Source organism: Hippoglossus stenolepis, chromosome 21, assembly GCF_022539355.2.
Source record: "Hippoglossus stenolepis isolate QCI-W04-F060 chromosome 21, HSTE1.2, whole genome shotgun sequence".
Lineage (NCBI taxonomy): Eukaryota > Metazoa > Chordata > Actinopteri > Pleuronectiformes > Pleuronectidae > Hippoglossus > Hippoglossus stenolepis.
In genome coordinates this window covers 8830115-8854666 of record NC_061503.1, presented here as the reverse complement: position 1 = coordinate 8854666, position 24552 = coordinate 8830115, and the positions used below count along the sequence as shown (strand labels likewise).

At 41.6% G+C, this 24552-nt stretch overlaps 1 protein-coding gene across 5 annotated transcripts in view; it reads left to right on the top strand.

Annotated features, from left to right (window-relative positions):
• The window catches only part of mpp2b (MAGUK p55 scaffold protein 2b), a 39638-nt gene extending 15829 nt beyond the window's left edge, over positions 1-23809 (top strand). For 4 of the 5 annotated variants that reach the window (XM_047338443.1, XM_047338445.1, XM_047338444.1 and 1 more), the window contains 11 exons: positions 5006-5106; positions 12218-12370; positions 12647-12802; positions 14125-14352; positions 18883-19014; positions 19521-19623; positions 20650-20718; positions 20818-20979; positions 21316-21518; positions 21904-22032; positions 22266-23809. In XM_047338443.1, coding sequence (XP_047194399.1) covers positions 5006-5106; positions 12218-12370; positions 12647-12802; positions 14125-14352; positions 18883-19014; positions 19521-19623; positions 20650-20718; positions 20818-20979; positions 21316-21518; positions 21904-22032; positions 22266-22442 — 1613 coding nt within the window. In that variant the 3' untranslated portion in view covers positions 22443-23809. Of the gene's footprint in view, positions 1-4636; positions 4903-5005; positions 5107-12217; positions 12371-12646; positions 12803-14124; positions 14353-18882; positions 19015-19520; positions 19624-20649; positions 20719-20817; positions 20980-21315; positions 21519-21903; positions 22033-22265 lie in introns of those variants that run through there. The other variant, XM_047338446.1, reaches the window with a different exon arrangement.
• Positions 23810-24552: the final 743 nt, after the last annotated feature.

Below are 24552 nucleotides of genomic sequence, written 5' to 3'. Positions count from 1 at the left end.
CATACCTCCGCCAAGGCTAATGCTCTCTCCCAAAGTTAAAGGAAGTAAAAAAAAAAAAATCCTGTATCCGCCTGTTTATCTTGATCGGCGCCAACATGTAATGGGTTCTTCCTTTCATGGAAATATGGGTTGAGTAGTTTTTGCATTATCCTGCATAAACAGACAAACAAATGGTACCCAGCAGATCTCATACCTCTGCCATGGCAAATTCAAGCTGCACCAAATTCAACATATTCATAGATATCAGTTAAATATTCCTGATTATTATTCAAAATTCATGCATTATTCCCCAGGAAAACTGACAATGTTAAAATGCCCTATCTTGCAATTTTATTTTATTTATTTTTTTTATTTACAGAATTCTTCTTTGTACCATACCCCACCCTTCCACCAAGTTTCAATAAAACAGTTCAATAGTTTTTTGCATAGTCTTTGCTAAAACACAAACAGACAAACAGCAATGCAGCATAACCTTTTTTGGTGGATTTAATAGATCAGATACTAAAGTTTAGACCTAATTGTTTGTCGTTGTCAGCTGATTGCGATGTAGAGCGCTGATTTCTCAGAGAATAATTCACGAATCTTAAAAAATTGGCATATTTAGGGGCCTGATCTTAATGAGTTTGTACAATTTGGTGCAGATCCCAATAAAAGTCTGGATCTGGTGAATTTAAATGTGGTTTCATAAAGAGACTGTTGGGCCTTGGCAGAGATATGTAATCTACTGCGTGCCATTCAAGTTGCCTCTTTGCATGCATCTGTATTTTAAGACGTTAAGTTTATGTCAGTAAATGTCTGCAGGTCAGACTGTTTTGATAGCCAGAGACTGGAAGTGTTGTCAGCTGCACACTGCACTCCTCTGTGCGTAAGACCCCATGGGGCTTCAGCGTGGAGAGAGGCCAACACAACTGTATCTCCCATCTCTCCCCCCCCATTTCCCACCCTCCCTCAGCTCCCCCCTGCTCCATCCTCTCCCCAACTGCCGCTCCATAGCAACAGACAACCTTCACTAAGCACCAGCTAAGAGGTTGTTGCCCCCCCCCCCGCTGTGCTCTAAGCACAAACAATAACTGCCCACAGCATTGAGTTTAATTGTAACTCTGAATTGGCACTCAGATGAGACTTTAACCGACAAAAGTACCTTTTAATTTGGTTTCCTTGTGATTACACGTCCTCCGTTTGCACCGTGGTAAAAATACGCTGTTTTTCTGAGATTATTTGTCGGGAGTTGATGCAGAGGGCCACCACTGTTGTGTTATTACTGCAAATTTCAGCGGAATGACACAATGCTGGCAAAGTAGATCTCCCACCCTCTTGGGAACTTCAGATTTTTGTCATGATTATCTCTCTGCTCCAGTGGGACTCCCCTGTCCCCTGTCTCCCCCTGTGAAAAATGCTGTAAAAACAAGACTCGTTCAAGTAGGGAAAGAGCTTTAAGTTTCGCAGCCTTTCCCCAGAAGAGTGGGCTCTGAGGCGCACATGGCGGACATGTACTGGAGCTGCTCCTCTGTCTACACACCTGAGTCCCTTTTGTGCTCTTAAGCCCTCACCTGCTAAATGGAGTTCTCTCATGGTATCAAGTTACAGGGTATAATGTGGGGAGTTTACGTTCACTGAAGCGAAAAATGACTTCCGCCTGAGTTCTCACCGCTCACCAAATATCTACATGTGACTTTCTCGCTGATATGAGACACGAGCAGCAGAAAGATAAATACTGTTGGTGATAAAAGAAGCTGTTTGGTTCTGGCTGTGCAGTTTTATTGGAAGTTTATGCAGGCTTATGCAGGGGAAGCTGGCTTTGACAGTAGCAGTATACAAGATGAGATACTCCACCTGAATTCTAAAGAGGACGTTATTTTCAAGAGAAAGTTGCAGTTTGACGAGGAAGGAATAAGGATGGTATCTTAGCCTGACATCCGGACCTCTTCCTGTGTGAACTTTTGACCTGCACAGCCCCGTTGTCTTTGCTTTGATGCATGCCAAGGAAAATGACTGGAGGAACCCTATTTATCTATACATGTAGAGAGAAGAAAGGCAGCAAGACCCAAGAAAGAAAGAGGACAAGTTGGATTTTTAATAATCTCTATGAATAATAGAACGACCCTTGGCATACTTGGCGCTGGAAAAATGGGTATTATTATCAGTTCTTTTTCACACCTTCTCTTTATCCCTTTTGAAAAGAGAAAATAATCAGTGAAATGTAAATATATTGATAGAGGGTGGACATTCAGGGAAAAAGTTCAATTATCCCAAAAAGTAGAGATAGGCAGCTTAAGGGTCAGCTTAAGGGTCAACGTGGCAGCAACGCTACCGTGGAGTTGTGGTGATTACACAGAATTATGCAGGACCTGTAAGCTGAGCCTGCCGGTCCTCTGTCATCTGCCAGGCACACATCTGGTAACTCTTCTGACGGAGCAGAGCTGGTGTTAGAGGGAAAACAAGACTTCACAGCGGAATTGTGTAATTATTAATTTAATTTACTTATCAAATTATTCAGAGAGGGGGCAGATGGACTGTGTCATGACTGAGGTCGTCTTCCTCTGGCCTTCTTGCCTTCATAGCTCTCCATCTTTTGATATTTTTCCGGAGTAGAAGACATGTGTCTTGTTTTCATGGTTGTACAGAAATTGTAGATGTAGAAACACTTCGATACCAAATATAGTTCTGTACTTCTCGAAATATATTGGCTCATCAAGAAAACTCCCAGAGAGCTCTTCTGGGAAATACACACTATTATGTGCTAGGTAGTTGACAAACCTGTCACAGAAATACCACAGCTTGTGTTGTGGCTGCTACTGAAATGCTCATATTGTTCAAATACACAGCATTGAGGGAAACGCACAAGTTTCTCTTTCCTAACCTGTGCCCTCTCTCCTGCTAGATAGAATATCAGCTTGAAACAATGAGTCTAGTGATAAAAAGCAATACTTAAGGAATGGATAGTTAGTGTTTAAATCTATTAAGTAGTTTTATTGTGTATTGTCAGTATCACAGCTCTAGGCTGCACATCAATGAACCACTGAACAGAATCATGCTCCCCTGAGACTTATTTATCATGTTGTGAATGTGAGTTGTTCCAGTTAGTGACATTCTGTACATCACTGGACACTTTGTTGACTGTTTTTTTGTTTGTTTTTTCTTCATGGTGGTATTTTGTAATGGATGACAATGTTGTTCGTTTAGTTGCTCCACCACTCTGGTCCAGACTAAAATATCTCAACAGCCATATAATGTAGTACAGGCTATAGGCTGTATGGTGCAGACATTCATTGTCCCCATATGATGAACCCTATTGACTTTCTCAAGGGCAACCAGCAGATGACATTCAGGATTTTTAGTGACATGTCTTTACCGCTACTTGGTAGAAAGTCAGCATAGACATTCAAATGAATAAATTGTCATCACTACAGTGTTTCCTTAGCTTTTTCTGTAGCACCATCATCACATCAATTTTATAATGAGGCTATACCAGTACTTTGTTCAGTGTAGCTGGAAAAACTAAAACTTTCCCATCTGTTAGATGATGAACACGGTAAACAGGCTAAACATCAGCATGTTATCATTAGCATGAGCATATTGTCATGGTAGTGATTACATTTACTTCAACACACCACTGTCACTAATGGCCTCACAGAACTACTAGCACGGTCGTGGTCATTTTTGGCTTTTGTGCCATTGCTCTATTATTGAAATGCATCATTATTCATTAACCTGGATGAAACCATTGAACTCATTTCTACTACTACTAACATTAATGCTTGTTGGACGCCTACAGGCAGCAAATCGTACCACAGAGTTACTGTCAATGATGCATGTAGTGTAGTGCACACTGTGCAGTATGAATCCATAATACGAAAGCTGCACAATGTTAAAAAAACAAAATGGCAAAAAGCGAACAGATAAGTTTCAGAGGTTTTTTATTCTTCTTCTTATTATTTCTGTGAGCTGCCCCTCCACCGTCCACAATGATGTCACAGCTGTGTGTATGTCCTCAATGTGTTGTAGATTCCATTGGGACAGCATTTTTACTATGCACACTTTATGCTTCATCCTCTTAATATCCTTTGCAAAGGTGTTACGTGCTTGAAACGTGGTTAAATTAGGCCTTTGAAAACATTTGTGACGGAGACATCTGTTTAACAAAATAACCGCATAGGACCTTTGATGTGTGTCTTATAGGAATGCGGTGGGTGGTCTGTCAGGATAAAGAAAGTGGGTTTATTTAGCTTTGGAAATAAAAGCTTTGGTGTTGTGTCCTGTGAATAGAAATGCTGACTCCTATGATGGTCCCATCTGCTGTAATTAATGCTGCTGGCAGGAGATATCGGTGTGTTTGGCATCTTAATTTATCATATAATAAGTCAGCTTTAAAGCTAGACTCAACCTTCCTCGACCTCCATTGAGTTGTTGACATCACCTTGCATCCGCTGATTGATTGGTCGTTTCATGTGGTGTAGCAGTTTGATTTTACATCTTTTGAGATACGTGTGTGTGTGTGTGTGTGCATGAATTTATTTTATGGGCTTATCACCGATTCCACTCCATGAACCAGCAAAACAGGGAAAAACAAACTGCATCATTGCCTCTGCCATATTCACATTTATTCCCAGCCAGTCTGCCAAGTGCACTTTAGTGCCGGCATCCAAACTGAAAGATGGTAAAAAATTTTATTTTCTCCGCAACTTCAGAGACTTTATCGTGGTTTCAGATGGAATGTGTTTGTTTATGAACCTGTGTGTAGGAGGGGGGAGAGAGAGGAAGTTGTGGGAGAAAGATACTGTCGCTTCTGTCAGACTTGAGAGGAGGGCGAGTGACAGAGGTTGAATTGCCTGGGGAAAAAATGCAAGGCGGCTCCCATTCCCTCTCCCTCTCTTTTCTTTCAGCCATGTAGTGTGAACTACAGTAAGTGTGCTTTCTTTGAGGTGATCTATTTAGTTTCCCATGGGTCTCTGTCGAACAGGGAGTGAAGTGAAATAAACTGTTCTTTCTCTCTCTGTGTGTGTAGCCATGCATCAGGCCCTGGACACACTGAGTGACAGCACAAGCTCTACAACCGCCAATGACCTGGACCTCATCTTCCTCAAAGGCATCATGGAGAGCCCTGTGGTAAGAACAACTTTATGCACTGTTAAGTGTGTGTGTGCGTGTGCGTGTGTGTGTGAAATTTGACGCAGTTTTTAATGGACGAGTCAATGACAAAGAAGCACTTTAATATAAATTACAATTAGATTGCAACAACACAGGCTAGTTGTATTAATTTGGATGCCAGTTGATATAACCACTGCAAAGTTATGTTTATTTGATGCACGCATGATACACTTTTGAATTTTTAAATAGGCAATGGAGTCTTGCATTTTGCATTCATGCCTCAACATTAGCATTTGTTCAACAGTGATTCGTGATGCAGAACAGATCACAATATTTTCATTCATGATGAGAAGCTTTATTAAAACGATTGCTCCAAAAACAGACACTTAAAATTCACCACCACTGTTGCATTTATTATTACATTTTCTGCTTGCAATAATTATACCCCCCCAAAAAACAGATTAAATTCATCAAGTGCAATTACATTAGCATTTTAATGGCCGTGCTCCATTGTTTTCTCATAAATTGGAAATGAAAATCAAAGAGGCATCTGGTTTCTTATTATCTCTCTGTATCATGCTGTAGAGACATACAAAAAACGACAACACAAATGTATAGAGGCGAATCTTCAGAGAGCTGCTAATGTTATTGACAATGCTGTACAAACTTAAAGCCAGATAATAGACATGGCACCTGGCTCGTGTAACCGAATCACAGGGTTTCTATGAGGGCACAGATTGGTTTATTGAGTAGTCTATTGAATGTCGTTATAATGTGGTTGTCATCCTTATACAAACATTCTGAGAAATGTCTTTTCAGCATGTGTTCGGCATATAACAATGTTAAGTGAGACAATACAGCAAAAAGCATCTTTGTTTTTATTGGACTGTGAACATTCCCACCTGTCAGTCATTTTAACAAGGCAATGAGCAAAAGGTTGAAACAGCAGTCAGTGAGCTTCACAGTTTTCCTCCACGAGGTTGTCAAGCTGACAAGTACTTTATACTAATATATACTCATGCCTATTATTAGGAGAGAGACCACTGACAGTGTTCCCCATTCATTATCTCGACTGTGGCAGCCCGCCGTATTCCAATTTGTTCTGGCACAGTTTCATACTGAATAAAAACAAATGTTTACACTTCTCATAATGACAAAAGAGATCTCTAGCTTGATGTTTCACGCCGTTGCTGCATGTTATAGCTGTATGCAGCTATCTGCAGCACCATTTGCCGCGCGCTCTATCGCTCATAAAGGTGTGACCCTCCACTCAGACAGTCAGACTCTCATAGGAGTCACATACCCTTCTGATGCAGGAATTTGTCATTCACTCTCTGTGTACCTGTCATTCGTAAACTGTTGAGCATGGGAGCGACGTTCCTACTACTGGTGTAGATTGAATGAATTCTGTGGTGATTGAACGCTGACTGACAAACAAGCTCGTGAGTGGCACAAACATTTTATGGATTCTTCCCTGACCTATAACACATCCTTCCACCAAGTTACATGTAATGGCGTGAAACCATCCTTTGACAGCAGTCTTCAGTAAACTTTACAAACCCAACATTTATGGCAGAATCAGCTGCACCTTGTAGTTAAATACAGTAAAACTCAAATCCACGCCACCATAACCACTTCCATTAGACTGAAGGAGGATTTCCAGTGTAGATACCAATGTGGATTTTATATATATGTGTATTGTTCTTTGCCTGTATATGTGTAAGAATGAACATGATCAATTTATAAATCCATGTTGCAGTTTTACAGAATTCTCTTGGAAAGTCGGCCAGACTTTGGATCAAAGCGATTTCTGTGTGGAAGCTAATGAGTGAAGTAATTCCAAGGACATTATAACTTTATCCAAGAAAACTCTGGCATCTTTTAACCAGAAATATGTGAAACCAGCAGCTTTAAATCAGGAAATATTTTTCGTAGAGCTGATTTAAGTCAGTGACACTCAGTTAGTTTCTTCTCTCAAAACAACATCTCAGTGAAGCTTGTGCCTGGACCTTGGCCTAAAAGCCTTTAAAAGTTTTAAGTATTCAAATTAATTCAGACAATTGTAATCTGTTTATCAAATTATTTTGCTGAATAACCTTAAACCCAATCTTCCGCACTCAGACGGTGCATGTCTCTTACTTACTCTGAAGACTTTATTAGACTCCTACAGATTCCCAGAACCACTTCGGAAGTACATTATCTGCGTAGAAGCAGATGTTTGAATCTAATTTAAAACTTCTCCTCGTGTAAAGTCTCTTTTATGAAACTGCTTCATATTTACACGGAGGAGAGCGATGTCATTGTTGCAGAGTGCTGCTTTTTGCTGTGACGACTGAAAGAGCTTTGCAGTGGAAGAGTCTTGTCAGAGTTTCATCCCACTTCTCTCCTGTCAAAGTCTTCCTCCCTTCACTTCTCGCCAAGAATAGTTTCACAAGCCTTTTTTTTTATTATTATTTCAAAACAGGAAAGAGAAAGAAAAATACACTGCAGTGCACTGCAGAAGACTGCAAGGAAAAACAAAAGATGCAGTCTATACACTTAAATTCATTCTTTTCATTTACGCTGACAACAGTCATTAGTATGGATAACCACATTCATCTTTTCAAGATTGCACACTTGCTGTTAGTTGAGTTTCACTGAGGTGGAAGCTGCTTGTGGGCAGGAGGTTCCTCGTGTCCAGGAAGATGCATCGGTCTGCGAGCCTCTTGTCACACTCAGACAGGGCCGGAGGTAAAGAGCTGTGCAGGGTCGTTCAGTAATTCAAAGGCTGTTGTGTTCAGGAAATTTGGAGATGGACTATCCACAGGGAACAGTCGGGGAGTGCTGCATCAAAAACCTCCCATATTGCTGAAAACAGAAGCTGTTTGGCTCCTTTCAATTCACATTTTCTCTCTCTCTCTCGCCTTCTATTGCTTTCTTTGTTTTATAGTTTCTTTTCCACACAGAACTGATGGATCTTTCCTCTGCAGAAAACTGCATATTGTATTTCCCTTTAATAGTGGCCGTGGGCTTTTTATTTTCCTCAACTGCGGAAGGCTTTTACTTGGGTTAGAGGCAGGTCTTTATTTATTTCCTCTGTTTAATAAGCACAATTGGTCATAGTGTAGTAGGAAGCTTGTTTTGGCTGCTACCATTTTCAATTGTTAAAGTTCCTGTATTTCATATTAAAACCAACATTTTAAAGGTGAAACATTTTCAGGCATAGGGAACAACAGTCAGTGGAGAATAAAGTACGACAAAGCTACACACATAGCGACTGGAATATTATAATAATACTTAGATGACTAATCCACAACAACAAAGTGTGAAAATAGCATGACTATATTGTTGGATTTATTATATTAATAGAATATAAAATGTACATTATGCTAAACTGTTGGCACATCAATTAATTTAATCTCCCCCATTGTTTTCCCCGGCCTGTGTTTGGAGAGCTGTCCTTTATTTGTTTATGTCAACCACGTCCCTCGCAATTATTGGAGACCTGGCCTTTAACTGACTGCCCTCCTTTCTTCTTGTTCGGGGAAATACAGTATGTATGTGTACATGCGTGCAAGAGCATGACACCGGTATTTGTTTTTATTCTGAATGTCTGAGGCAGGTGCTACCGGTGTATTGATGAGCATTCTCATGAATATTGAATGTGCTGACGCAAGCTGTGAGTAAAGATGCTCCGCTGAAGGATGTGAAAAAGGATTTGCAAGACGATAGCTTCTCGTGGATTTTTAGGCACTACCTGTGCTGAGAGAGGAAAAGACACGCTAACACAGGGACAGAGTAAGGGGACACGCATGCATGTGTGGAAATGGTGACTTCAGTGAGTTGTGCTAATTGCACCACACTCACTACTACAAACCCACATTTTTGTAATGACACTGAATGATGATTAGTCTCACAATGTGCAGATATTGAGAACAGCGTTCTCATGCAAAAGAGCTTCCGCAGGGCTCCATTAATATCAGTTATGACTGTGGCAGAGGCTTAGTGATTGGCTCTGTATCGCATTGAGCAATGAGGACTATTGAGGCATTTAGGAAAGTTAAATGACCTGACACTGCTTTTAGTTGTGTTCCCTGTGCTTTTGAGTCCAGCTTCCAATCATCACATTTTACGTGTTCACACTATAAATGAGAAAAGGTCTTTTGTAAAGTAATATCATTTGTTCCAAAACAATCAATTCGGGTTTTATACAAAACCGCTTGTGAAAAACTATTTAGCAATTACGTATCTGCCAAGCAAGAAACAATTATTATCCAGTTTCCTGCCAGTTATTGACATTTAGCTGAATGCGTGGACACAGAAATCATAATGCTTAAATAGCTTGTGTTCATATTCTGTAGTTCATCTCATTCATTGTGGTTGTGGGATCCAAGTGCACGACCCAGCACATCCAATCAGCAACAATATTAAAACAACTGTTTTAAATGTTGTGGCTTTCTAGGCTTAAAACCTCACAATGACAGTGGAGAAAGAAAATCATTAAAAAAATTATTTAAAAAGTAAAAACAAGAAACTAGAAAAGACCAGAATATCATGGAAGTCGAGGCCTCCCTAAATACAGACCCATTGATTAGCATGATGAGGTCCAGTTTATTGAAAACAGTGGCACCGTGGAGCAAAGTCAAAGAGATGCATGGAAGTTGGAACCTGTGTTTCACTTTCTGGAGTGCTTGATAATAGATGCAGAGACAAAGGGTCTTATCCTTCTTGTCAATAAAAAAGCCTGTTCCTGCTTGCAGGTGAAGAAGGACGAATGATGCAAGACTTGCTGATGTATTTTTCCATATCCTGCATCTCAGGAACTGACACTTGGGGGGCAAGGTGCCAGAGAGGAGGTCACTATTCGAGCAGAAAATCCTGCTATTTAAGCAACACCTTACAGGCTCTGGATTCAAGAGAGGAGGAACTAGGGACTGAGGACAGAGTGTTTCTCAGGCAGACAGCATGACAGTGCTCACTGCAGCCTAAAATCAGTCCAGTAGCCCATTTGGGGATTGTGTTTAGCTATCCAGGGGTAACCAAGGCTGACTGGAAGTTAAGAGGCATGAATCAAGGGACTCTTGGCCAGTCAGACGTTAAAAACACAAAATGTATTGCGAGCTGGCTGAGGAGTCAAGTCAAAATGCAGAGTCACACACAATCGGAGGCAAAAAGAAACAGACTGTAAATGAAGTCCCACAAACCAGAAATGTTATATCCCGAATACAAATGCTGCCAACTTGCGCATGTAGAGAGAGAGTCTGTCTAGTTTATCGATTGGGAGATGCAGACGTGGTACCGAGGTCCCACGCCTGACCAATCATGAGTCAAACTCCGCTGTCAATCATGATGTTTCACCCCATTTTTATCGCATCAAATAACAAAACCGAACTTACCAGAAAAGAGAGCACCTGAACATGCATCTGTGCCACGACAGAAACTATCTGTGAGAAAAATGTATTTGACGTGCCAGGATTCATAATCTACACTGCAGCCAGCCACTAGGTGGGGATCAAGATGCTTTGGCTTCGCTACAAGAAAATGAAAGGAGCAGAGAGGCTATGGTCAAACATCTGACCAAAAAAATGTAAGGAAGCCACAATAAGCTTAATTGGTCTTTATTGATCAAAAATACAGCAGTGAGATTATATAGTATTTTATTTACACAGTGTGAAAGAGAAGATTTTGAAGGTCTAGAAGACTAAAACAGAAAACTTGAGCAGCAATATCTCATAGAGAAATAAAACACAATTACAACACAGCTTTCGTTTTTTGCCTCGAGAACAATAGTGCTCATTAGCCTTTATAGTGGAAATTAGCGGAAGTGTCTTGTAATTACAATAGATAGAAATTTAGAAAGATTGTCTTGCACTTGGCAGAATAATTGTTGAATAATGACTGCATATCAACAGCCTCATACTGCTTTCAGATACACTATTTAATGCACAATAGGACTCAGCACAACATGTTTAGCTCAGTCATTTCACATTCTCATTTTATCTCTTCAAATGTAACCAACACATTTAAAACAGACACATTCCTTAGAAATGTTGTGGGTCGTGTCCATGGTTTTCTAAGCGGTGTAATCATATAGCAAAGGGTCCCTGCTGGCAGGTTGTCCAAAGTAACTGTGGCTGACAGATCGCTCCCTCGGGTTGCAAAGAATTCTGCCAGAACCAACAAATGAGCAAACTGCTGCTGCAGTACCATTAAAGTGTGTGTGTGTGTGTGTGTGTGTGTGTGTGTGTGTGTGTGTGTGTGTGTGTGTGTGTGTGTGTGTGTGTGTGTGTGTGTGTGTGTGTGTGTGTGTGTGTGTGTGTGTGTGTGTGTGTGTGTAAAATTTCGAACAAAAAGCTTTGTCTGTGCTATGCATGTGTCCATGTGTGTGTAATCTAAGTGTGGAAGTGTGTACATGCAGGAATTTGCCTTTCTAGTTGTGTGTGTGTGTGTGTGTGCAACATCCTGTCTCTCAGCAGGGATTCTTCCTCTCCTCCTCAACAAACAAACATCATGGCTGCCAGATTAGTCTTTAGTCCCACCAGACGAATCCTCTGTGGGATTGCCTGATAATGTCAGGCTTCAAATTCAACATCACTTGGTTGTGCCGTTGCAACTAGTGCCACTGTAAACTCTGTAAATGAATTCATCTGCATGTGGTCCGGAAAAATGGTTGATATGTAACGGAATGGTTGTTCATATGTTGGCCCTGTGATATGCTGTCGACTTGTCCAGGTTGCACCCCCCCGCCTCTTTGTCAATGTATAGATAATGGATGGATGGATATTTTTACCTTGAAATTTATTTTTATAAATGTCACAAACTGAAATCCAGGTCTGTGATTGAAAACACCTCAAAACCAGACAGGAAAGTCTGAGGTTATTTGTTTGTATCTGTGACCTTGGACCAAAGGTGTGGAAGCAGTGTCCAATAAGCAGATCTGTCCTCGGCAGCAGAGGAAGGGAAAGTGAAAAATGAATGTTCCCTGAAATATTAATCTCTCACAGCACAGTCGGCGAAAAAAAATACAGGGCCAAAGACTTGACTCAAGTTTGTGCTGTATTTTCTTATGCTAAGCAGAGACAATCAATCAATCCTGGCTTTTATGATGGGAGACCTAAGTAATATCTGTTTTCAATTCTTTGAATAACAGGCCCATGAGCGATTCGAGGAGCCCAAGCTGGAGGCTGTGAGGGACAACAACATGGAGCTGGTCCAGGACATCCTCAAGGATCTCGGGCCGCTCGCAGAGAGGAGCCAGGCAGCCGACGAGCTGGCCAACATCCTGAAGGAACCCCACTTCCGGGTAGGGATGACAGAACTTACATCTAGCAGCAAACGGTAGCTTTAACGAACAAGCGCCAGGAAAAAAAAAATCTTTGATTACTCTTCAAAGTGAGGTTCATGCTTAATGATGGGTGCTGTGCCCGTATGGGTTTAATTGATTCAGAGCTACAGTAGTGTCTGTATTATGGTCCGTGCACAGACCAGAGTGAGAACATGTAATTTGTGAATGGCAGCATGTTGCCAGCTCTTTCATCATCACCGGTGTTGTTTGTGTGGCCTTTCGTCCCGCTCACAGTCGCTCCTGGAGACCCACGATTCTGTGGCATCCAAGAACTACGAGACCCCTCCTCCCAGCCCCTGCTCCTTCATGGACGCAGCCCTCAACAACCAGCCGGTGCCTCCAGACGCAGTTAGGATGGTGGGGATCCGTAAGGTGTCCGGTGAGCACCTGGTAAGTCTGCTCAGTTTAATGCTATATATCAAAACAATAACAAAAGACCTAGTTTGATGACATTGTGAAGCGGCGTGGGAGATAAAAATCGACCTGAAACCAATTAGATGCAAATCACGTTTACGGTTGAGGTTAGGTGTTAAAGATTTAGTGACGTAACACAGCAAACGGAGATGAATAAACACGATCCATTACTAGTGACCAATACAAATAGTGGAAGGAAAAAAGTGCTCACTGGCTAACTGGCTAGCAGCGTGTCTTTCCTTTTTCATTTGTCCCAGAAGTTAAAGCGGAGATGGGCGAAGCATCGGGTAAAGTGGACATGTTGCAATTAAATGCGACGATGAAAACAGTGATATACGTCCCGTAACCTTGTATAGAATTGAGGATTTCTCTGGGTTTGACACAAGTCAACAATTGTTGTATATTGTATTTCTATAGAGCTGCACATTGTAATTATTTAAGTACTATAGAGCTCCTCCTGTTAATTGTAAACTCCTCAATAAATGCTTTGATTTATGCATCGGAAGAAGCACATGCACTCAGTGCGATTGGATTATTTTGTTGCTTGTTTAAAGGAGGAATACGTCAGATTTATCCTGTTTTGTGGCACAAACCGTGAGTGATTTATTGCACTAGGTTGACATGTTGTTAATTCACAGCATAGACCAGGTGCTCTATGCTGTTCTACACTCAGACTCCCTGACGCCTCTTGGTAAAACCATTCCTATATTTCTGGAGGGTTATCAGACACATAACTCCTCTCACCATGTCAGCTAGGTGTTGTTTATCTCAGGTGAGGCAGAATAAGTGGACTCAAAATTCAACAACACAGACAGGTCAAATTAGCCTTGGTTACCAAAGCAAACTCACCTTTAAGTGTATCTGTATTTAATCCTAAATATCTACTTAAAGGAACAGTAGGGAGTGTTTGCAGCCAGCATCCAGAGGCTATTACACTAATTAGTTAAAGACATGTTGGGATCAGCTTCATCCTTCATCCATTACAGGTTCTGGGCTTACACTGTGCAACCACCTCACACTATATGAGGAAATTGTCTGATAGGTGAAGCCAAATCTCACGATTTATGTGCTCACATTCTACTGTCAGCTCATCTGACACAAACTGGCTGCTTACACTCTACATTGCCGTCAGCCTCTCTGGACCAGTGTCGTACAAGAAGAAAAGCTCAGGAGAAGCTTTTCTTCTCCTGGAGAAAAGCTCAGGAGAAAAGCGCTGCCTTGATCACTCATGTTATTCTGTGCCGAAGACTGAAGATATTGCAAAATTTCTGATATTTGAACTGTGTCTGTTTGCGTAGGGAGTGACATTTCGGGTAGAGAGTGGCGAGCTGGTGATTGCCAGGATCCTCCACGGGGGCATGATCGACCAGCAAGGTCTGCTGCACGTGGGCGACATCATCAAGGAGGTGAACGGCAAAGAGGTGGGCAACGACCACAAAGCGCTCCAGGAGATGCTGAAGGAGGCCAGCGGCAGCGTGGTGCTGAAGATCCTGCCCAGCTACCAGGAGCCACACACACCGAGACAGGTGGGCCATGAGGATACATGAATCAAAGCAACACATGGTGCTTCTCATCTGTCACACAGACACACAGGTTACACACACTGTTACAACTTGTACCAACCACTATAGCGCACAAAATACAAAGCATTTTACAAAAAGATATACAACCCATGAAATGTATCACTAAATCAAAAAAATAGAACTAAAATTTAAGTTAAGTTGATAGCTTCAGCTGCAAACACTAGTGCCAATGTAATTCCTATCTACTGTCATTGTCACACATCTTACAGTTTCAAATTAAAACTGAATCTAAAATGCAGAGCACTCCTTTTGGGGTTCTGTTTATTGGCTTCCAAAAGCGTTAACTCTTTTTGTGGATGTGCTGTGTGCCACAACCTGTCAATAGAAAATGTCCCAAAAAATGGGTCTGGACATTTTCTGGAGATTGCTTTTCACATATGAAGAACACAGCAGGAGATTTTCTGGGTCAGACACATTCACAACGACAGGACAATATTTTGGAAGATTCATAGAAGGGGGGGGCACCTGTGTAAAACATGCAGGAGGCAGGACATGACGTATAAATTCTGCTGATATCACCAAATATCTCTTGAATCTCATCGTCATTCCAAGTTGTAGACATTTTCCTGCTGTATTCTCACATGGATAGTTTCTGGACATTTTACTTGGGGGCTGGCTGGAAGTGTTTTGGAAAATGCCAGGAGCAACTAACTTAAACATTTGCATTCTGACACACAGCACATCCAGTAAATTTCAATAAAATGTTCAGGAAAATGTCCTGAGCTCAGATTTGTTGATCTGAGATAGGATGCATGACTCGCACATCACAACCGTGTGAAAGATGGACTGTGAGAGAGAAGGTAAAAGATGGAGGGAGGGAAGAAGGAGAAGAAAGAGAGGAGGGGGGGAGAACAGAACAAAGTGATTTTAGGTTGTATTTAAGCTTGGGTTTGCACTGAAGACGTCATCTGTCTGTGTTTCTTAGCTCTGTGGTGCATCTGAAAATAGATCCATCTGTGCAGCTGTTCACGCTTATATTTTTGTCCTAGTGTTTTCCTTTAATACTTGTTTCACTGTAAATTACAGTCCACACAATCTGCCTGTGTTTAATATTTTTATTTCCTGTTTTCAATTGTTCACTGCTACACACACACACACACACACACACACACACACACACACACACACACACACACACACACACACATATGCATACAGATGCTATCTATTCTGTGCATCATCCATTTTTATTGTACGTATTTATCAAATACTTGTAAATTGAAAATATAATTTACTTTGTGAATGTTCAATGCAAAGAAGAATGAAGATATCCTTGTTATCCAAACTTTTCTTTTTCAAAACGGCCAGTAGATTAGCAGAATAAGACCCCATAATTGTGTATACTTACATGTCTGGCTCATGTGCTGCGTGTGCACCACGTTCTGAATCTCCACTCTTTCAAATCAGAATCACATTTGTAAACACCGATCTTGAAGTAAATATTGTGAGTTTGAAAGGTCACCGTCATTCTCCTCAGTCAATAAGCACCGCTCTCTGTCCTTGCTGGCATTCTTCCTGCAGCCTGTAACCTTGTACACCGTGCCAACACTCGTACATCTAATTCTACAGCAGGACTTTGGAGATGACATTGAGTGTTTGGCAACAGCGAGTGTTTTTCTGCTTGTGCATAATGGCTCAAAACTTTAAACCCTACATCAACGAGAGAAAAAGTGTGATCCGTGATTCGATTAATCCTCACACGAGCGTATTAAGTTCACAATTCGTTACATTATCCAATATTTGTAGGAAATGACTCAGTGCAGGGTTTTTAACAGCTGAGCGTGTGTTTGCAGTTCTGACTGTAGGTGTATGACACCTAATGAACACTAGCTTCAGCCAGAGGAGGCTCGTCACATAGAGAATGTGACCCAATTTATAGAAGTGTCGGGCTCAAGCCTCCATGACTGATCGGCCTAAAGAGAAGAGGAACAGTGGAAATTAAAAATGCTGTGATAAAATATTTTCTTACGCCAGACCAAAATATGCCATTGAAGAATCTACATGAAATAATGTAGAAATTGTTTGTGTGCTACAATTATTAGTGTAATTATGTCTATGCATCGATGACATCCAGTGGCTGTAGGCATTTTGTTTTCGGGTTGTCGGTCTGGTCCGTCCAAGTCTTGTAAACATCATATCTCAAGGATGGCTTGATTGAATTTCTTTAGAATTTGTGCAAATGTTCAGTAGTATGAACTGATTTGTGGTCAAAGGCCTAAGTTACTGTGACCTAACAAAACACATTTTTGCCTTGTGAACATGATATATCCAGGGATTTTCTTCAAATTTGGTGCAAATGTTCACTTGGATTTACAGATGGACTGATTAGAATTTGGTGGTCTAAGGTTATGGGCACACTGGCCTCACCAAACATGTTTCTGGCCTCTTGAATGTGATATCTCAAGTCTGCCCCAAGGCAATTTCTTCACATTTTGACCAATTGTCACCTGGACTCCAAGATGAACTGATTAGATTTCCATGGTCAAAGGTCACGGTGACTGGCACTGAAAAAAGTTTACTTTCAAATTTCCAGGGATTGAAAATTTAGTTTTTCACTAGATAAAAATTCCTTTGCGGCCTCGGTAGCAATATTCATCCAGAACTTTGTCCATTGTGAAATATCTGAGCCACTGTCAGATGGATTCCCATGAATTGTGGTGCAGATGTCCGTGATGCCCAGAGGACTTGTCCGACTGACTCTGATGATCCCCTGACTTTTCCTCCAGCACCAGCGAATTTGACATTTGTGCCTCTGAGTGAAATGTCTCAACAATTACTGGATATATTTCCATAAGAAAAAGGATCCTATCATTAGCATTCAGTGTAGCTCAACGCACTGCTGTGTTTGAGTACAGCCTCACAGCTCCACAGGCCACTGCTGTGTTTCTGTTATTGTTATGGCTTAAAATTAGTTCGGGCGATGAGAGAATTCCTTCTGCCTCTAGACAAACAGTGTAATGCATGAAAATCAAATGAAAGCATGTAATCCACCAAAACTGGAGCTGGGATGATGTGTGAGAACAGTAATGTAGTCTGTTGTAAAACTCCTGTTTCCAGCTGTGTCTTTCCTCCTTTCCAATCTTGCAGAAAGACAAAACATTGTCTTCATATAAAAACTTAATATCCAAAAAAAATTCAGTCAATTTAAAAGGTGCAGATGTTTTGTATGAAGATATCGTCACACAATATAGTCCACAGACTTTTGCTTTTTCAAACCAGAGTGTAAAAGTATTTAGTTTTCCCTGTTCCTGTCGCGTCAGCCCCATTCATCAAAGTGTCTCTCTGGACACTTAATAAAGGCTGTCTGTCAGAGATATGAAGGAGTAATTTGTCATCGCTCACATAGTTAAGAGTTGTGTAGGTGGACGTGGTGCTGTGCGTTGATTAAAGTTGTTCCCAAAAGTTCTCTCTGAATGTAATCCAGCGGTCTGCGTTTCACGCCTGGAGCTCGGCCGCGGCTTGGTGGCTAAACTGAGCTGACAGCTCCCTTTGGCCGATGGAGACTGTGATTGTGTCTGTGTGTGTGACTGTGTCTGTCCACCCAGCGCGTCCTTTCAGGGAATGAGACACGCACACACACGTACACACACAGTTGTGGCTCCATGACTTCAGAGGACATTACATTGACTTGCATTGATTTCCTGGAGACTTATTCTAACCTTAACCATAAACTATCCTTAACCTATCCTTAACCTAAATTTAACATTAACCCCTAACCTAACCCTAACCCTAACCAAAACTTAACCTTAACCTAAACCTAAACCTTAACCTATCCTTAACCTTAACTTTACATTAAACTATCCTTAACCTTCACATTAAAATTGTAAGATTTACGTTATGGGGACTAGCTTTTTGTCCCCATAAGGAAGACAAGTCTCCATAATCTGTAAATAGATTTAGATCTACAAAACATGTTATGGACTACACGCACGCACGCACGCACGCACGCACGCACGCACGCAGAGTACAGTAAGGGCTTTTTTGTGTGCTTGCCTCAGTTCAGTACAAGAGAAGGCATCAAGTGCAAGGGGGAGGGGATGTTTCCATGGCTACATGTTTTGGTTCTCTCTCTCTCTCTCTCTCTCTCTCTCTCTCTCTCTCTCTCTCTCTCTCTCTCTCTCTCTCTCTCTCTCTCTCTATCCTTCTCTCTCTATCCTTCTCTCTCTCCGTCTGTTCCTCAGACTTCTCGCCCTGTCAGTGTGGGTTCGGAGTCAGCTTGGTTTACGAGCTGAATCCCGTTGCCTTGAGGTGTCGGGAAAGTGAGGCGACAGATGGAGTAGGCTTAAAGTGGGCAAGGCTCTTTCATATTGATGGGCACTTACTCGCCCAATCCATCCACCACAGGTCACATACACCACAGCAGGGGCAGCAGAAGTGCACAACACATACACACATACACAGTGTCTCTGTGACTCTGAGGCATGGATGTTTTCACTGACATGTTTCCTCTTTTCAATGTCCTGATCCTTTCAGGCCTTCGTCAAGTGTCACTTTGACTACGACCCCTCTCACGATAACCTGATTCCCTGTAAGGAGGCGGGGCTCAGCTTCAACAGCGGAGACATTCTGCAGATCTTTAACCAGGAGGACCTCAACTGGTGGCAGGTCAGTATCCAACCTCCCCACACAGCTACAGACCATTTGGTTTTGTAAACAATAACACCCACAATGGGGAAAATGTAGAAATAACACATATACACACCAAATAAAAACACATCAAGATAAAACAGTTGGAAAATAATTTAAAAAAAGAATAAATACAGAAATAAAGAAAATAAAAATTACAATGTCAGTGAAGGGAATCAGGGCCATAGCAGCTGTTACCTGATTTTAAGAGGATTCAAGGGCTTTTATGTGACTTGGGTACGTGTGCCATTTCAAACTGTATCCATCCACCTGGTTATGGATTACTGACAGCTTCAACTCCAAGCTGAGAGAAACATACATGTGTCAGAGGTAAATCAACAGATTTCCACTCTCTAACAATGATCTTTCGACCGTTTTTCTCGAGGTATAGAAAGGTTGCTGAAGCTTTCTCTGTTTTTTTAACTTCACTATATTTTAAGATCACTATTCTTCTGTGTTTGTGTAAACGTGTGTTTCCACCACAGGCCTGTCACATAGAGGGAGGCAGCGCGGGCCTCATTCCCAGTCAGCTCCTCGAGGAGAAGAGGAAAGCTTTTGTGAAGAGAGATCTGGAGCTCTCTACCACAGGTACACCTCTCAGCGGCACGCAGCCGAGCGGAGAAGCACTCCTCATTATGCAGATTCGACACAGACTGCTCGCTGCACAAACACACCGGCAACAAAGGCAACATCTGTTCCTCTCCATATCATACAAGCGTTTCATCTGGCACTGGCCGCTCATCCTCCTCTCACCTCTCTCTCTCTCTCTCTCAACCAGTCTGCTGCTCCGCCAGCGAGCAGTGGAGAACTGGTAATGAGCATCAACGTGACTCAGGCGGCCTGATCCAATCTGCTGCTTATTAAGCTGCGGGGCCAGACATTCACAAACAGCCCTCCCTGAGAAGGAGCCCTGATTGAGGAGAGGTGATAAGACCTCTGTAAATACAAACCAGATCGATAAACATCTCTTATGAGACGTGGGGTGAAATAGAGGCTCTGTTCCTTCAGATTTATCTGCTCGGTCCAGTGTCCTCAGCAGAAACAAAACAGGTGGTGAGTCAGAGCGAGCCGCGTGCCCTTAACTTGAGGAAAATGACAGCCCAACTGAACTGTCCTTGGAGCCGCGAAGGACACATCTGTCTACTGGCACGTGTTCCACATAATATACCAACTGCCAAAACGGTTTATTTAAAACATTTGAATACTTGTGGACGGGGAGGTCGGAAAATTGTTGATCTTATTCATAAATTGAGGAAATCATCTCGGAAATCAGTCACAATATTTGCCTGCCACAGCTGGATGAGTTGAATTTCATCATGAAAATGAACAACTGAGCCCATAGCTCTTTATATGCCCATCTTTTTACATAAAGCAACCAAATAATCAGCCATGTTGAACAGAGGGACAGCAGATCTTAGTCGCAGGTGTTCTACATCTACATTAGTGCACACTGCCACCTAGTGGTGTTGTCTCCCTGTAACACCTGTGACCCAGCAGAGCTTTCACCTTGATGATGATAAATCATTTCATCAGGGACTTTGTTGAAGTGGTTTGCAGAGACGAGCACCAAGGTTGAAGGTTTCATTGTGTTGTGTGTGTTGCTGCGTGTCTCAGGTCCTCTGTGTGCCGGGATGGGCGGCAAGAAGAAAAAAAAGATGATGTATTTGACCACCAAGAATGCAGGTATTAAAACCTATAACATCCCAGTTTGTTTGAGCTTTAACCCCACTGGACAGAGTGATTGCAGTTTACTGATCTACCTGATTACTGGTCTCTCACTAGAATTTGATCGGCATGAGTTGCGGATCTACGAAGAGGTCGCCAAGGTCCCGCCCTTCAGGAGGAAGACACTTGTTCTGATTGGTGCCCAGGGGGTCGGCCGTCGCAGTCTGAAGAACAAGCTGCTGGTGTCGGATCCCCATCGGTACGGCACCACCATACCCTGTGAGTACAACATCCATCAATCTTACAGTTACTGTTGCCATGGTTGCACATTGTGTCAATGTTGTTATTTTTTGTACTTGAACTTAATTACTCTTAAAAATGTTTATAAAATTGTTTTTAACAAATTTATGTCTTAATGTTTTTATCAATTCAAATATTTTCTCTCATTTTTTTACGTCCTTGCATTTTAAGTGTCTTTGTTTGCTCTGTTCAAACAATCTAAGCAATGTTTTTTTAGATTCCCCCTGAGGACTTCATCTTTTAGTACTTTGTTGTATGATTAGTTTAAATCAAATACCAACCCGTCTCTGTGTTTGGATTTATCTCATTCCTCAGTCACCTCCAGAAAACCAAAGGTGGACGAGAGGGACGGCCAGATGTACTCCTTCATGACCCGCAGTGAAATGGAGTGTGACATTAAAAACGGCCGTTTCTTGGAGCACGGTGAGTACGACGGGAACCTGTATGGGACGAAGATCAACTCCATCCACGAGGTGATAGAAACAGGAAAGATCTGCATCCTGGACGTCAACCCGCAGGTAGAGGAAGCTCTCATGCACTGTCTCACTTCCTTCACGTTTTACTCTGAACTTGTTTTCCCCTGTTAATGACTTACATGTGAAATTCTATATTCAAACCAATTATGTACAGCTCATTGACTCTGAGGAGTTTTTAGTCTAAGCACATCATCAGTATTTATCAAAAAGGAATCCCTTAATGATCAGCATTACTCGCTTGAAACACTCCGCTAATCTTATTTACACACATTACCTTGATGAATTTGTTAGATGAAGAACAGCAGCTGAATTTCCAATCACTTTCTCAGCTTTATAAATGTGTCAGTTTCTACTATTCCCACCGTTGCTGTACCTCACTCATTCATCCGTTCTCCTTTTTAATTTCTTTTAATTATTTCTAACAAAGGCCATCAAAGTCCTGCGGACGTCAGAGTTCCTGCCTTTTGTTGTTTTCATTGAAGCCCCAGACTTTGAGGTTCTAAAAGCCATGAATCGGTCAGCAATAGAGTCAGGAGTCATCACAAAACAGTTAACGGTGAGATAACTATTTACTTTCTTTTTGTTTTAGACACTGATTACATTCTTGTCTGAATTCTTCACAAGAAATTAAGTTGAATGCTAAAAAGAAAGTTAGTTTTATGCAAACTCACGACAGTACTGCAGTTGCTCACTAGTTTCACTGTTTACTCTTAAAATAATCACCTGCTCATCACATTTATTTTCACTAGTCTCACTGTCCTGCCCCTCCCCCTGACTTCCTCCCTGCAGGACTCTGAACTAAAGAGGACGGTGGACGAGAGCGAGCGCATCAAAAGAGCCTACGAACATTACTTTGACATCTGCATCATAAACGACGGCCTGGAGGCGGCTTTCCGAAGTCTACGGCTGGCGCTGGAAAAACTGGCATCGGAGCAGCAGTGGGTGCCCGTCAGCTGGGTCTTCTGAAAATCGTCAGCAAGAGCTCAGCGGCTAAGGTGTCAGAGCCCGCAAGGTCAAAGGTCGGAGGACGGTTTTTAAAATTCGCAGCTCCAGGGGGGGGGCGGTGACCGCGCAGCCATCTGTGGTGGAGGCCTGTCGCGAAGGGCCGAGCGTCGCGTTTCCGTGCAAACGAGCAGCCTCATGTAGAGCGTTTCTTTTGTAAAAACTAAGTGTTCCTCTGTCGAGCCTCACGTCAAGTTGTATTTTATTTGTCAGAAGTGGAATCAGCACTGATATCTGTTGAGAAGGATTTTAGAGCTGGCGATGAGGTTTAGTGCAATAGTGTGAGTGGGCGTGTGTCATCATAAACGTGGAACTAGGCTTAGAGTGTGTCTTGCAGATAAAAATGCTCAGTCGGAGGTTTTGCATTGAAGGATATTAAACTTTTTAGCCTTTTCGAATCTTAATGACTTCATGTAGTGTAATGTTTACATCGGATCGGTTCTAGGACAAATTGAGGAAAGATACCAAATGTTATGTTTGTATTAAATTCTCTATATTTTACCATTTGATCATAAAGTATGATTGTACGTCTTCAGAAATGTGCTTTATCCTGTATCTCCACTCATTTGAAAATGAACAGCAATAGATAGTTATATACAAAAAACATATATGTGCAATACATCTACTCACATGTCATACATAGATATATACGCATAAAACACAGTGAGAGCAGTGGGGGGGAAAAAAACTGTCTTTGTTGAGGCATTTAAAATCTAATATTGAAGTCTCAGTTTCCTCTTTAATGTGGGTTACATTGTACACTTCCTGTCCGATACTGGGAACGCATTTGGTTTGTTTGGCAGTGAGAGGCGTCCAACCACTGCCTGCTTGATTCTGTCAGAGTCGCATTTGTAGCACTGACAACACTTAAACCGTATTTATTAAAAATAAAAAAACTAAGAAGTAGCCTACAGTATGTACTGATTGTATGATGAAGGTAAACATGTTACTCAACACTACACTTTCTTTGTTATTTTTCAACTAGTTCAAATATTTATTGGTGGCTTCATCATACTTACTTTTGCCTTAACATGGTTCGAAAGCCAAGGAAACACTATTTTTTCATCAAGGAATATTTCACTTCTGTCACTGTACAAGTTCCTTCTTAGAAAATAGGAGTAAAAAAAGATCATACTGGCAACTTATTTAATATTTATTTTATTTTTCCCTAAAACTTGTAAGTACTGTATTGTAATAAAGAGTATATAGTATGACATAGAGAAACACTTGGTGCTTTGATGATTCTGCTGGTGAGTAGATGCAGTTGGATGACTATGTACACACACTGTAGTTTTGATGTTCGTATAAAAATTAAAAATGTTCAGAAAGTTGCTCTGGTCTACAGTTCATATTAATGAAAATTCTTTTTTTAAATTAAAACCACGTTATGTTAAATAAAAGACAAAATGCACAGAAACAACAGGAGGTGCATCCTCAGCGTTTGTGGTCAGTTAAAGGTGGCGTTCAGTGTCTGCAGGAACCTCTGAGGCTGTCGTCGTCTGTGGTGGGTGAAGGGGATGGGGTTGGAGGAAGAGGTCCCGCGGGTGTCATTCAGTGATGAGACGCCAGAGGCAGCATTATGGGATACATCCCGTAGGCAGGCAGCGAGTCCGCTGGCCAAAGGCTTGCCAACATGGGGTCAAACTGCATGAAAGTGAAGTCCAAAGTAAGTAAGTGTTTTTAGCCATACAGTATAACACACAATGCATTTTAAAAGTGTTACCCAGTGTTTTGTAATTGAGATTGGTATCAATCCTCTGGTTTAAGTTTTGGGCAGAAGGTGAAAAAGGAGACTTTTTATGCCTCCGTTGTGAACATGATATCTCAAGATGACCGTGAGGGAATTTCTTCACTTGGACTCAAAGATTAACTGATTAGATTTTAGTAGTTAAAGGTCAAGGTGACTTCATGTCCTTGTGAATATGATACATCAGGAATGTCTGTCTGGAACAAACATTTACTTGGACTCAAGGATAACCTGATTAGAATTTGTAAACATGTTTGCTTATGAACACCTCGAGAGAATCCTTTCAGATTTGTCACAAATGCTCATTTAGATGGATTAATCGATCAG